The sequence below is a fragment of the Lampris incognitus genome, chromosome 13, assembly GCF_029633865.1.
Source record: "Lampris incognitus isolate fLamInc1 chromosome 13, fLamInc1.hap2, whole genome shotgun sequence".
Taxonomy (NCBI): domain Eukaryota; kingdom Metazoa; phylum Chordata; class Actinopteri; order Lampriformes; family Lampridae; genus Lampris; species Lampris incognitus.
Window position 1 is genome coordinate 17050654 of NC_079223.1, and position 15014 is coordinate 17065667.

The window sequence follows — 15014 nt, forward strand, 5'->3', positions numbered from 1 at the left end:
AGCCAGGACTGATTTAACAGCCAGGTTTCAGGATTGATTCAAGTTCAACGAGTAATAAATCTATTTTTCTGTAGCTGAATATAATTTTGAATTTGAAGTAAAAAAGTAACCCAACAATGAATTGGTTCTTGTTTTATTTGTTGCGAAATCCAGTGTGACGTCTTACCCCACATAGTGTGACAACTTACCTGCTGATAGGGCAACATGTCACGTGCACACTCATTATTCAAATGTTTATAATCTGTACTGAAATAAGATAGGAAAATGAAATGGATACAAAATGTATGCCTGAGACGTTGCTCTTTCATCCAAGCAGTGTTACTGGAACCCTGTTGTATCTGCTAGGATTATAGTTCTGCCTCAAAAGTATCTGGGTCTCAGAACAGCTTCAGTTCCCAAATTTGGCAGCTATAGGTTGGCAATATCATCCACTATTCAGAACTCAGACCAAAAAAAAAATATATATATAACTTCATTCATTATCCAAACTGCTTATCCTTACTCGGGGTCGTGGGGATGCTGGAGCACCTCCGCGACCCTGAAAGTAGCATAAAGCGGTTTGGATAATGGATGGTATATATACCGATTGGCCAGATGGTGGCACTATAACAACGAACTTTTTGAACGCGTTGGCCTATAACTTTTGAATCATAAATGTTAGAAATGTTTTGTTTTTTATGGTTATTGTGGGTCCAGACGATTTTTAAGACAGAATGACACACACTCAGGATTTACTATAAAACAATATACGACTTGTACTCGAGTTATTGGATTACAACTATTTGACTGAAGATGAAGGTTTTATCTTGTTTTTGGATTATTTTTTTAAAGCCTTTGACACGATTGAACACATGTTTATGTTTCATGCTTTAGAATTGTTTGGATTGGGAGAAACCTTTATGAATTTAGTTAAACTCATTTATAAGGATACTAATAGCACAGGCTTGTTACCGCAAGGTCAATCGCAAAGATTTTTAATTGACAAAGGAATTAAACAAGTCGTCCCATGTCGCCTCTGCTTTTTATCGCTGCAGCGGAAATGCTCTCCATTCTCATGAAAAATTCGGATTTTGAAAAATCGACATTATTAGGCAAACAGCTTACTATCAGCCAATTGACAGATGATACAACCATATTCATGAAAAATGGGAATCAAATTCCAAAAATTCTCAATACAATCGATTTCTCCTCTAAGGCACCTGGTTTAAGATTAAACCTTAAAAAATGTGAATTACTTCCAATTCATAACTCTCCTCTGTCAACAATTCATAATATCCCTGTTAAATCAATTGTTAAGTACTTATAGGTGCAAAGGATAACAAACTGGATAATCTCAACATTTGTAATAATCCAGATAAATGTCAATCTTACCTGAATTCGTGGTCCCAAAGAGACATCTCTGTTAGGGGCCGAATTTCTGGCACAAAAATGGAGTACGTTTCAAGATTCATTTTCCCAGCTTACTCGATGTCACTCCCCAAAAAGTGCAATGAACGCAATAAACAAGGTCAAATGTAATGATATCTGGCAAAGAAAAAATACACTGTTGCGGGAGTGCAGGAATGAGGAGACGGAGAGATCGAGTCGAGTCAATCCCGTTTACTCGCCACACGAAACAACACCGATACAACACAATCTCTCCTGGCAACCAGCTAACCGCTAGGCTGCTGCAAACATGGCTCCACCCCGGAAACTCTAAGCAGTGCCTACGTCACTACTCTGAATGTCTGCCTTAAAGGAGCAGCAGCCCCTGGTGAATCTACCCTCATTTGTGTATCGCCACACTGTATTAGAAAAGAAATTGTGGTTAAAGATGATGAGGAAGGAGGGCTAAAAGCAATTAACATTGGTACTATCAAAACAAATTGGTTAAGGTCCTTTGTGAAAAAAGAAAACAGCTTATGGTTCAATATCCCAAGCAAATTTTTGAAAGAAGCTTGGAGGCATCAACCTTCTTCTTATATGCGATTATGAGCTTAAAACTCCCTATCAAATGATCCACGTTTCATCAACAGTTGGCTATGTTGGGCAATGATCTACAAGCATAACTTTAGTCCCCATGCCACAAATTTGCCTGAGTGGGCTGTACAACAACGCAACATCCGGAGACAAAGGATGCTATGGAGCATCTCTCTTGACTTGATAGAAGAACTCGAACTTGCAGAGAACCCCCTAGGACTCCCCTCCCTTTCATGTATGTAGTTAATTTTATTTATTTAATTTTCGGCCTGGCGGCCTGTCCATGGTGTCTTCCCGCCTGCCGCCCAATGCCTGCTGGGATAGGCTACAGCATCCTCGCGACCCTGAGAGCAGGATAAGCGGGTGGATGGATGGATGGCTGGACAGTGGCCGTTTTGAATTGTCCCCCCCTTTTTTCCCCTCCCCAGTTGTACCTAGCCAATCACCAAGGGGGGGGGGCTGAAAGTACATCTGTTGCAATCTTACAATGCTGTGATTGCAACCGTTCCCAAATCCCCTGTGATTAGCACACATTGCCATTGTAATTCTAGTTAATGGTCACGGCAATCTGCATGTGAAACCAATCGTTGTTTTCGGTCGTTATGCCACTGTGTTGTTTATAAGAGTCAGGATACCTGCAGTCAGATAAGCCTGAAGAGGTCACTTAGATGAGTGGTGAAACAGTTCTCTCTCAATAAACGTTGTGTCCAGATCCCAGAAAGTTGAATCAGTTCATCTGGACACAACATTTACTGACAGAGACCGCTGCGACGGGACAGGACGTTGTGTTGCTGTACAGCCCACAGAGGCAAAATTGTAATTTGTGATATTGGGCTATACAAATAAAATTGACTTGACTTTAGACAGAAGAGGTCACGTTGTCTCCAGATGAACTGATTCAACTTTCTGTGATACTACTACTTCATATACTACTACTATGAAACGATTACTAAAAAGCAGATGTACTACCACTACGTCATATTACTACTATGATATGATTACCATTTAGTAGATACACAGCTACTAATGCTTCAGATAGTGCTGCTGTGATATGATTACTAATTAGCAGAAGGACCACTACTGTTTCATATTACTACTATGATATTGTAACGTGCATGGATAAGAAGACACGCTGGCCGCTGGCTCGGGGGTCTGACCCTGTAGTCGAGCGGTTAGCGATGCCTCCTGCGATACGGTTTCGCGTCCCGGCCGCGGCAGTTCCTGTGGTTGCGTTGCCCCCCGAATTCGCTACAATATGATCCCTATTAGCAGGTGTGCTGTACCACTGCTTCATGTATTACTACTATAACATGATGACTACTTAGCAGATCTACTACTACTTCATATTACTACAATGTTATGATTACTGTTCAGCGAATGTATTACCACTACTTGGTATAACACAACTGTGATATGATTACTGTTTAGCAGATGTCACAACTACTGCAGTGCTGCCATGACATGATTACTATTGGGTGCGCTGTGATGCCAGCTGGGAGCACTTGAACATGGCCGCTGAATGCACTCTCTTGTAAATTGCTTTGGACAAAGGCGTCTGATAAATCAAAGGTATTCCCCTTTGACTCGTCCCAAACCATTGTCACGACGCCTCCTGCTCCACGTCACAGCTCCGAGGGCAGACTGGTTTAGCCCCGTGCCTCTCTGGCTGTCTGCTGGCTCACATAGCCAGTGGGGACTTCGTCGGTGCCGGACGGAGCCTCTGGTGGACGCCAAGGTAGGCGAAGTTCAGCACGTTCCGGGGGTTATTTTCATCTCCACGCGCCCGCACGTCGGATAAGCGGTGTCTCATTTTCGTGTGTTTTATTCATTTTTACGTCATTCGTCTTAAGTATTTGGCGACGTCGCCGACTGGCAGAGGCTTCTGTCGTCGCCTCCGAACTCTTTATTTTCCTTCGACTTGGGGGTTTTCCTGATAGAAGAAGCACTAAACTAGTGTAGTCTGTTTCGAGTGTGAGAGTTTGGTTTCTGTTTGTCCTCTGGATAGAAGTGTTAGTATTTATTCCCGGACCGGGGAGCTTCTCCGGGCTCGTGGCGGGACGTAAGCGTTCGTCGGACTCGCGAAATTAGAATTTAGCGCCAACTCCGTAGCGTGGTCTGCCCAGGGGACCGGGTTGGACTGGGTCGTATCTGCACCACGTTGTCTCCTCCAGGACTACAGACTTGGCAGGTCCCGGAGACGTTTGCTGTAGCTAGAAACCAGAAGCCGGGGTTTTTAATGCACACGAAAGCGTGCCGATATTGGGTTTTATCTGTTGATCACAAAGGGATGGCGATGTTTCCCGATACGTGAGCTGAAGTTGTCCCTCACCTTTGTGTTTGGGCGGTTTGAATCTGGGGACACGTGTTTGCGGCGTTGCTGTGCGTTAGTAGATCATCTTTACAAACGCCACAGTGTTCACCTCTCATGCTTGCTCATCGGACTTCGGCAAGTTGATCAAAGTTGACAGGCGATAAATCACATGGCGTGACTGTCGTCTTGCCATACATGTGTGGTCGCCATTTGACGTAACCGACTCGGACTGGCAAATTAAATGTGCCGCACCGTAACGGCTGTGTGGTGGTGATGGTGGTGATGGTGGCGCTGTGGGGGGGGGGATCACGTGGTAGTTTGGTTTTTAGTCATGATGACTCAAAGGGAAGGGCTTTCCTTTCTACCCCTCTGATGGGGGGGGGGGTTATTTATGGAAAAAAATATGTAGTAGCTCATAGCTAGGGGGTTTTCTCAAAACTACACCTGTTGTTTTATGTAGATCAACTGCCTAGCTTTGAGTGGGTAGTGTGTTTCCTGGCAGGGGAAATGACATGTCACACGTGTAATATGGGAGACTCAACTAGACATCTGCCCAACAAGTGGAAAAGTAAAAAAGAAAAACAAGGGGGGAAAGTGCATCTGAATGGTGTCTTTCTTTTCCACGTAACTGCTGATAAAACTGCAGCAGCAAGTGAATTAATGCAAACCAACCTCTGCTTTAAAACGGGAGGGGGGGGGTGTCCTGTTGCTTGCCCGTTACTATGCTCAACTAACCTTGGCCAGCTGTTTACAAGAGTCTTGCGGTGTCCAAATTGAAACACAGTCAAGTTTATTGGCAGCCACTTGCACAGAGAAAGCGGACTCAAGCCGGCCACCCTGCCAGCGTGCCAAATTCAAAGTGGCGACCCCCAGCTAGTATAGCTCAGAGTTTGGCTGGTTTGCTTGGGCTGTAGTCAAAGTGAGGATATTAAACGGCGTGTCCTGATATGTGAGTGAATGGGTGACGGGGACGCCGCTATCTGTGCATCAGTCAGCCATTTATCCAGGGCCCCCTTACAAAAGGCCCAGAGCAGCCGGGGGCTGCGGGTCAGGCTTTGTTCCTGCTCTCTGAGTGGCGGGAAACGGTTTTGAATACAGGGAAGTAGCTAGGGAAGACAATCGGATTTGATTACCCATACACTCCTTCGTCTCATCAAGGATATCAATGCTTTTGTTTGTCTGCCCCCCCTCCCCTTTATTTTTTCTTTTCTGTTCTTCCATGCATTTTTCAGTGTGCTCGTCACATGATTTTTAATAGGGTTATCTGAGTACTATCTCTCAGCCTATCATTCGCTGGTTTACTCACACTCACAGACCGGTTTCTCTTTGCATTTACATATTTAGTATTAATATCAACACATTAGATAGTTTCAAGGCTAAGCAACAAATGATGATAAATTGGCACATATTTCATTTCATATTTCAGCGTACACAATGACCACATTTGCATTCCTTTGGAGAGAAACCCGGCCCATTTTCTATTCACTCCTGAACCTGTACAGGATGAGACGTCTGAAAAGTTGTTAACCTAGCGCCTCTCCCTATTCACAATGTCAAATGAAAAAAAGTTTGAGTTTGTTTATTTTGGGGGCGGATTCAGTCCTTCAGAATAATCCCGCTTTGTCAGTTTCCAGGGGTTCTCAGATTTATCACTCAAAGGCCTGCATCTGATTTTATTCAAGGTCAGGGGTCTGTAATGATTGGCGATAACAGAATAACATTTAATCAACTCACTTTTGACTTTTAAGCAACATACATTTATACTCGGTTTTCTTGGTAAACGTTTATTTTCTATGTACTTTTTTTTTGTGTGGATTTTTTTCCCCTTTTTTGTCCCCAGTTGTACTTGGCCAATTACCCCACTCTTCCGAGCCGTCCCGGTCGTTCCTCCACCCCCTGTGCCGATCCAGGGGAGGGTTGCAGACTACCACATGCCTCCACTGATACATGTGGAGTCGCCAGCCGCTTCTTTTCACCTGACAGTGAGGAGTTTCGTCAGGGGGACATCAGGGAGAATCACACTGCCCCCCCCCCCGAACATGCACCCCGACCGACCAGAGGAGACGCTAGTGCAGCGACCAAGACACACCCACATCCAGCTTCCCACCTGCAGACACAGCCAGTTGTGTCTGTAGAGACGCCCAACTAAACACGGAGATTCGAACCAGAGATCCCCGTGTTGGTAGGCAACAGACCGGAACGGAACGACGCTTTGTATTGTGAATGTTTTCTTTCTGTTTCCATAACTGGCATTTACAATGCCTCCAACCCCCCCTAAAACAACAACAACTCACCAGACCCCTCTGGCAGTCATCTTATATTCATCACCGTGCTACCAAATGGTTAGATTTAATTAGGATGGTAAGATAATATTGAAACAAGACCAGGGCTGAGACAGTGTGGCTGCAGGTAACCTGGCAGCTTGCGTTTAAAGCTGTCCTGACGTCTGTGAAAGTGGGGGCACTCAAGAGTATTTGAATCTCCATTTACCCTCTTCTGTCAGAAGGATGCCTTATGAAAAGTTGGTACCGCTTGTCTTGCCCAATGAGAGAGCAAGAGAGAGAGAGAGAGAGAGACAGTGTGTGTGTGTGTGTGAGAGAGAGAGAGAGAGAGAGAGAGTGTGTGTGTGTGTGTGTGTGTGTGTGTGTGTGTGTGTGAGAGAGAGAGAGAGAGAGAGAGAGAGAGAGTGTGTGTGTGTGTGTGTGTGTGTGTGTGTGTGTGTGTGAGAGAGAGAGAGAGAGAGAGACCCCTCCTGCCAGCCCCAGAGCAGACATCCTATCTTCTGTTCTCATTTTACAAGCTTGGCTACTGCTGCTTAAGCTTAACAACCCAGTGGCTAATCAACCTGACTTCCCTTTCCCCTTTTCCATGTATATTGTTGTAGGCTACTCGTCTGTTTAACAGTTTAATAATGTTGTCTTTCCAGTATCCTTTTTTGTTTTTTTTGTTATTAAGTCAGAAATCTCCTCTGTGAGAAATGGCAAGGAGACCCCTAAGCATTAAATTTAGCCTGTTCTTTCAATTTTTTTTTTCAAAAAGTTGGTTTTTAGAGAAGTCTAGGCCTACACTTAACTTGTTTTGCATGCCCTTGTCTCTATTTATTTTTAGATTTGCCAGATTATGTAATCAAACTAGTATTACATCTGTGTTTTTAGATTGGTCTATTCCTGTGGTCCCCCCACTCTTTCACAGCCAGTCTGTTGCTGCAGCTGTGGACATTGTTTTGAAATTCTGCTCCAGTCTCCTTGGCTGGATTTGGGGCCAGGTCAGCGGAACTGATGCTTGCTGGAGGATTCGGACGTTAGTTACACTGTGTGCTGTGGAAACCGCTTGAGTCAATGCACCACAATGCTGTAATGTATCCTTGGACATTCTCACCAGAGACTGTTGTGCACTCTGAACTTTGCATATGTGTCATTCCAGGAAAGACACAGGGAAACGTGGCTGTGAGACACAGACGTGATCTTAAAAGATCAGGCTGTGTTGTTGTAAACCAGCGTGCCATTTGAGTTTGACGATGCAATGGCAGCTGGAGGGTACATAGCTGACACAGGCCAATACTTAATTTCAGGTTGCACAGTGACCTGTAGCTCTACTTTAGCTGGTGCTTAATGTGGCAGGACCTGTGCATCCAGGAATCATTCTGTCGTGAAGCCGAGTCTGACGGGAGCGCCGACGCTTTAACACGTAATATACACAGACACACGAGATTAACTCTTTCATGTGTTTGTGTGTGCGCGACATAGTGTGAGATGGTGGACAGACAGAAATAAGTCATAAGACAATGCAATTAAGATGAACCTCCGGTGTGCGATGTGTTCTTCTGCACCCGAGCTTGGTGTTTGTGTGTGTGGCTCCTCTGCCCCCCTGGAGTGTAACCTGGCCTCTGTACAGCTGGGCTTTTGCTTTGACCATATGGGGGGGAAACTCTCCCACTTGTTGTTGTGTACAGTACGCTGTGGCTGTCCTCCCTGGATGGGGTAATTTCAAGGACTACAAACCTCAGGAAGCCTCATCCTGTGTGGCGTTTGTTCATTGCTGCAACACTATCCTTATCTCGGTTGTGTATGTAGTTTACAGTGATTGCACATTAAATTGCGCAAGTGCAATATTTTTTTTTCTTCATTTATTAGGCTATTTTTCTGTGGCAACTGGCTAGCTGGCCAGTTACAAATGTCAAAGTAGTGCCATTTCAATCATCAGTGTTCACTGAAAGCCACAATCCTGAAGGTGTTCTTTATGATACTTTCTATCGCTGATGTATTTAAGACAATAGCTAATCCACAAATAAGTAAATCATGAACGCTTTTGTAGTTGCTCATTTTAATACTTACTGTCAAGTATGACTTTTCCTGTGAAAAATTATGCAGAAAATAATGTTTTACATAAGCGGCAAGTGTGTGAGAAGCAGGAGGGTATGTTTGAAGAAGTGGCAAAATTGTTGTAAAACATGCCGTTATGGCAGAACAAACTTTCAAAAGATGTTTTACAACAAATCCTATAATGTTAACAGTGAAAACCTAAGCTCAACCCTGGGGCTTTGCTGTAATTAGCCATGGTCCTTGACAGTAACTCATGGGGTTGTAAAAGTTGTCAGTCTATTTTTACCTGCCATGTTTATTTTCATGTTTACCAATGTATTTTGCCTTTGTTTTGTATGGGTGTGTGGATTGTGATGGTTAATGCCGACACCACAGCAGGCCTTACTAGGGCTGTGCTTAGCACAGTTATGGAAAGTTATGGAAAGATTAATTAAAAAGAATTTGTTCATACAGGGGAACCTCATGTGGGCATCTAAACAACATTAAATACATAATTAGATGCTAGTGGCCATCTTCACAGTCTTCCACATTGGGTATGTTTAGCAAAACGACAATAGTCACTTCCCATTTGTGTTAATTTCATTGTGTGATATTTGCTCTGCTGTATCTGCACCATAATTGACAACAATAAGTAAATTTTCTCAAAAAGCCAACAAAGTCAACTTCTTGTGCTGGTTCCATCAAAATGACGAATGGCATTTGGGGTTATCCATCAACGCTATTAATTCAGTTAGTGATGAAATCTTCTCAGTGAATGCAACCCCTGATTCAACCTTTTGTTTGTTTGGTGGCCGGGGAAGGTTCTCACACCACAGTGCTGCATAGCCCTGGGAGCGTGTAGTGGTCACACACAAGTGTCACCAGAGATGTTGGCAAAACCATTTTTGCAGCTTGCAGCACATTGCCACTAGAATTAGTTAGTGAGGTAGAGGTGACATATCCTATTATGTAGACTTGTTTTTAAAACTTACATTTGTAACTTTAGGAAGTTGCATTATTTCTTTGGTGCGTGATAAAACCTACTGGAACATATTTTTTAGTATCATTAAACAGTATTGCGGTTGAACGTAGCCTGTTTTCTGCGGTCTACTCTGATTCCAAGCGCACGTAATTTAGCCTGACATGCATGACATGCATGGTCATTGGCACCCCAACATTTCCTTCCAGTGCATTTAGAGTAAACTATCAATATCCTCTGAAAAATATCCTACAAGTGGTATTTTAGGCTAAGAGGTAAGAGAAAACGGCATTTGTAACCAATGAGACTCCTATTGACGCACGGCTTTGTGAGCTTCTGGGACATGACCTGAAGGAATCTGGTTGTTCCCTCTTCACGTCAACATGTGACCCGCATCGCTCCCTGTATGTTCCGGTATGGGGAATGTAGGTTATGCTGTTACAGAGGTATGCTAGTCAGATGGGAACATTGTCCTGTTGTCCACTTCCATTAGGATTTAGTCCCGTGATCAAGTTGATATGGGCCCCTGTTTTAATGTAAAAGTTTTTAATTATGCAACTACTGTATTCCAGACTCCATCGTATCACCCATTCTCTCTGCCCCTTACCCATAAACTTGTTCATTTCTTTTCTTATTTTTTCCCCTGCCAACATTGAGATGATTTTCTTTCTAGCGTGTTGAAGGATTTGTTGTCTATGATTGAATTAAGGGTTGTTCCAAAATGAAAATGTTTGGCAGAAAAAAAAATTTCCCCATTTATTTCAAAATGCAAAAGTGTGTCAAAGTTTTGCTTTGGATTTATGATTCTCAGCGGACATTTAGTAAACCTACAAAATGACTACTACTAAAAGGATGGGGAAAAAAGTATAGAGCACAGTCGGGTGTGTGTTTGCGTGTTTAGGTCCCGCACGCATGTTTAGGCCCCGCACGCTCGACTCCAGTCTATTGGTTTGCTAAACAAAAACGTGCAAAGCGTGCCCGTGTGTAATTATGGACATGTGTACTACTGTGTAGCAAAATCCATACGGAAGAACTAGCTAGCTGGTGGGGTCCGCGGTGGTGTAGCGGTCTAAGCATCGGCTTTGTGTCGATGCAGTTGCCCGCCGGGGACCGGGGTTCGCGCCCCGGTCTCGTCAGATCCGACTATGGCCGGACTCGATGATGCATCGGGAGGGGGGCGGAGTCGGCTTGTGTTCGTCACATGAGCGCGCCTCTGCGTGTGCCGGAAGAAGCAGTGGTTCGGCCTGGATTCGCCTTGTCACGGAAGTGGCGAGGCGTCTCCTTCGGCCGGAGAGATGCAGTACGAGGGGGCGTGTTTGAACTAAAATAGGGATCGATTGGCCCCTGAAAAGGGGAAAAATCAGAAATAAATTTAGGAAGAATTAGCCAGTTGGTGAAGTGTCAAGACTTCGTACAGCAAAAAGCCCCGAGAGTGTGTCTGTGATGTAAGTAGAACTTATTTATTATTTATTTGATTAATAATCAACCTACACACTTGTGTTTTGTTTAAGGCCTATGTCCAAACATGAGTAATGTTGTCAATGTGCTGGTGCGCTGTCACCAATTATGTTTTCATATGCTGTGGTGCTCCCACAGCAAATGTTTTTTTTTAAGTAGGCTAGTCCATCACTATCTTGGCCTTGCTATTATGAGTCCTCTTCTGTAGCTTGGTGGTCTCCTAGTAATCGTGTCATTTAGCTTCAACTGTGCAGTGCACTTCACTTTTGCTGGTAATTTTAAAACTGCCTGCTTTCACTTCTTTCATTTGCTACTGACGTAATGTTATGCTACGCCTGACCGCTTTGACCTTGCGTTTGACCCCAGTGCTGACTCACTGCGCCTGTGTATAAAACTATGTGTTTTATGTTTTTAGACATTAGGATTGTATTGCCTGATAGCCAAAAATTGCTCATTTTAGCCACCACCAAAATATGATAAAATTATGATGGATCCCAAATTAAGATAAATGGTAAATGGACTGCATTAATATAGTGCTTTTCTAGTCTACCGACCACTCAATGCACTTTACAATATATGCCTCACATTCACCCATCCACACACACATTTGTACACTAATGGTGGATGTTACCGTGCGAGGTGCCAACTTGCTCATCAGGAGCAGTCAGGGGTTCAATGTCTTGCTCAAGGACACTTCGACATGCTCTCTGGAGGTGCTGGGGATCGAACCAGTGACCCTCTGATTACTAGATGACCTGCTCTACCTCCTGAGCCATGCTGCCATTAAGAGGCAAAACAATTAAAGTGTGATTGACTGAGGAAAAGCCGCAGCTTTGCCCTATAGTATAGAATTATTATTCTTCCTTTATTGGCTGCTCCCGTTAGGGGTCGCCACAGCGGATCATCCGTTTCCATCTCTTCCTGTTCTCTGCATCTTCCTCTGCCACTCATCTGCATACCCTCCCTTACCACATCCTTCCTCTTTTCCTCTTGCCTGGCAGCTTCATCTTCAGCATCCTTCTCCCAATATACCCAGCATCTCTCCTCCGCATATGTCCAAACCATCTCAATCTTGCCTCCTGCTTTGTCTTCAGACCATCCAGTCTGAGCTGTCCTCAAATATACTCATTTCTAAGCCAGCCCATTTTTGTCACTCCCAACGAAAATCTTAGCATCTTCAACTCTGCTGCCTCCAGCGCCGCCTCCTGTCCTGTCCCTTTCACTCTTTCCGGTACCCTTCTGTTGCAAATCACTCCGGACACTCTTCTCCACCCACTCTACACTGCCTACACTCTTTTCTTCACCTTTACTGCTCCGCATGCCCTATTACTTTGAAGAGTTGACACCAAGTATTTAAACTCATCCACCTTTGCCACCTCTACTCCTTGCATCCTCACCATTCTGCTGTCCTCCTTCTTGTTCACGCATATGTATTCCGTCTTGCTCCTACTGACTTTAATTCCTCTTCTCTTCAGTGCATACCTTCACCTCTCCAGGCTCTCCTCAACCTGCACCCTACTCTCGCTACAGATCACAATGTCATCTGCAAACACCATAGTCCATGGAGACTCCTGCCTGATCTCGTCTGTCAACCTGTCCATCACCAGTGCAAACAGGAAAGGGCTCAGAGCTGATCCTTGATGTACTCCCACCTCCACCTTGAACCCATCTGTCATTCCTACCACACACCTCATCACTGTCACACTGCCGTCATCCATATCCTGCACGACTCCTACATACTTTTCTGCAACTTCTGACTTCCTCATACAATACCACACCTCCTCTCTCGGCACCCTGTCATATGCTTTCTCTAAATCCACAAAGACACAATGTAACTGCTTCTGACCTTCTCTATACTTCTCCATCAACACTCTGAAAGCAAACATCGCATCTGTAGTGTACTTTCCTGTCATGAAACTATACTGCTGCTCGCTAATCATCACCTCTCCTCTTAACCTAACTCTGTCCCATATCTTCATGCTGTGGCTGATCAACATTTTATCTCTGTAGTTGCTACAGCTCTGCACATCACCCTTATTCTTGAATATCGGTACCAGTACACTTCTTCTCCACTCCTTGTTCATCCTCTCACTTTCCAAGATTGTGTTAAACAATCTAGTTAAAAACTGTACTGCTGGGCATCCAGGTGGCATGGCGGTCTATTCCTTGCCTACCAACACGGGGATCGCCGGTTTGAATCCCCGTGTTACCTCAGGCTTTGTCGGGTGTTCCTACAGACACAATTGGCTGTGTCTGCAGGTGGGAAGCCAGATGTGAGTATGTGTCCTGGTTGCTGCACTAGCACCTTCTCTGGTTGGTCGGGGCGCCTGTTCGGGGGGGAGGGGGAACTGGGGGGAATAGCGTGATCTTCCCACGCGCTACATCCCCCTGGTGAAACGCCTCACTGTCAGGTGAAAAGAATCGGCTGGTGACTCCACATGTATCGGAGGAGGCGTGTGGTAGTCTGCAGCCCTCCCCGGATCGGCAGAGGTGGTGGAGCAGAGATTGGGACGGCTCGGAAGAGTGGTGTAATTGGCTGAATACGATTGGGGAGAAAAGGGGGGGAACAAAAAAAACTGTACTGCCATTTCTCCTAAACATCTCCATGTCATCTGGACCAACCATCTTTCCACTCTACATCCTCTTCATCCACACATTTACCTACATCCTCTTCATCCACACACATCCATCCACACATATGATAGACTACACTATGGATTATAGTGGCCTACACTAAAGACCGCGAAGTGGTTAGCTGCTATGTGTGACTGTGAGAGAGTGTGTGTCAGCATTTGTGATTCCTTTTTCCCAAAATAACATCATGCTGTTTTGGATTAGTTTGCAGCTTTTGATAAATTACGCCAGATCAGCCAAAGTGAGGGGTTAAAAAAAAAAATAGAGTCAAGGGTGAGAAAGATAAGAACAAGATAAGAGGGTATTTTAATTGATACACAAGTCTAAGTTTGTTTAGTTTTACATAAATTAGAAGTATTTTAGGGCCAGTCAGACGCTTCAAAGCATTTGAGGAGTTGTTGGCAGTTTGATCAAGGGTGTTAAATGAGGTAATCGCCCCAGGGAAAATGACGGGTGGATACCTCATCCAGTTTATTTTATGTATCCCCAGGCAAGGGATGAATCTCTACATGTTCCAAGGATGCTGCATGAGCTGGCTTTTCTTGTTTCCAAGATAAGGAGGGGCTAACAAGTGTTTCCCTGAAGGGATATCACTAAATGATCTTTGTGTCAAGTGAGTATTTAAAAGCTGGCTAGCCAGTGGGAATTTTCCTGCCCCTATGTGTTTCTAAAGTCGAAAGTATGCTGAAGACAATTCTAGATAAACAAAAGTTCTTGGCTACTCTTATTCTAAGTTGCTCTGGGGCAAGAACGACAGTTAAGTGTCCGAGATGTGAACCCTTTCTGTAAGAACTGGTATGATAACAATCCACCCATTGGTAATATGCAGTAATTGCCTTATCTGAGTTAGCTCTGCAGTAAAACGGTGAAGTCTGCATCACGCTGTGGTCGTGTGACTCATGAATTTTCTCACAATCTTGTCTGACTGTCCCCCTACTCTGACTCTGTTATCTGGTGTAGATTGGATCCACGTTATCTCACATTCATTCACAACAGGCTGCGTTGATTTTTCCTTCTTTGTGTAGATAAGTCCATGTTTCTTCATGTTTACCCAGGATACATTTTTGACCAATCCTACATGGAAAGAATAGCCCATAAAGGGCTGACAATTCGAGCTAAAAGCATTTGGGGTAAATAACTGACACTTGGTTGACGTCTTATAAACTCAGACAACATATGGTAATGATTGTATTGCATCTATCTTTTGTTGGAAAAACAATTCCATCATCTATGCCCTGAGATAAACTGAACTTCGTGTGCTGTCTGGCCCGGTTTGGATGCCAAAATGCCAGGTGTATATTGATCTGTGTGTAGGACAGAGGTCGTTGTTTGTTTTCAACAGAGAGAGTATCCAAAGGAAAAGCTTTTTTGT

At 44.2% G+C, this 15014-nt stretch overlaps 1 protein-coding gene across 3 annotated transcripts in view; it reads left to right on the top strand.

The window, feature by feature from the left end:
• Positions 1 to 3454: 3454 nt before the first annotated feature.
• The window catches only part of LOC130122742 (equilibrative nucleoside transporter 1-like), a 41944-nt gene continuing 30384 nt past the window's right edge, over positions 3455 to 15014 (top strand). The window contains exons 1-2 of one of the 3 annotated variants that reach the window (XM_056291747.1): positions 3455 to 3694; positions 6111 to 6452. Coding sequence is in view for 1 of the 3 variants with exons in the window: in XM_056291744.1 (XP_056147719.1) it covers positions 14240 to 14255 (16 nt within the window). In the remaining 2 variants the exon portion in view is untranslated. Of the gene's footprint in view, positions 3695 to 6110; positions 6453 to 14141; positions 14256 to 15014 lie in introns of those variants that run through there. The other 2 variants (XM_056291745.1, XM_056291744.1) reach the window with 2 other exon arrangements.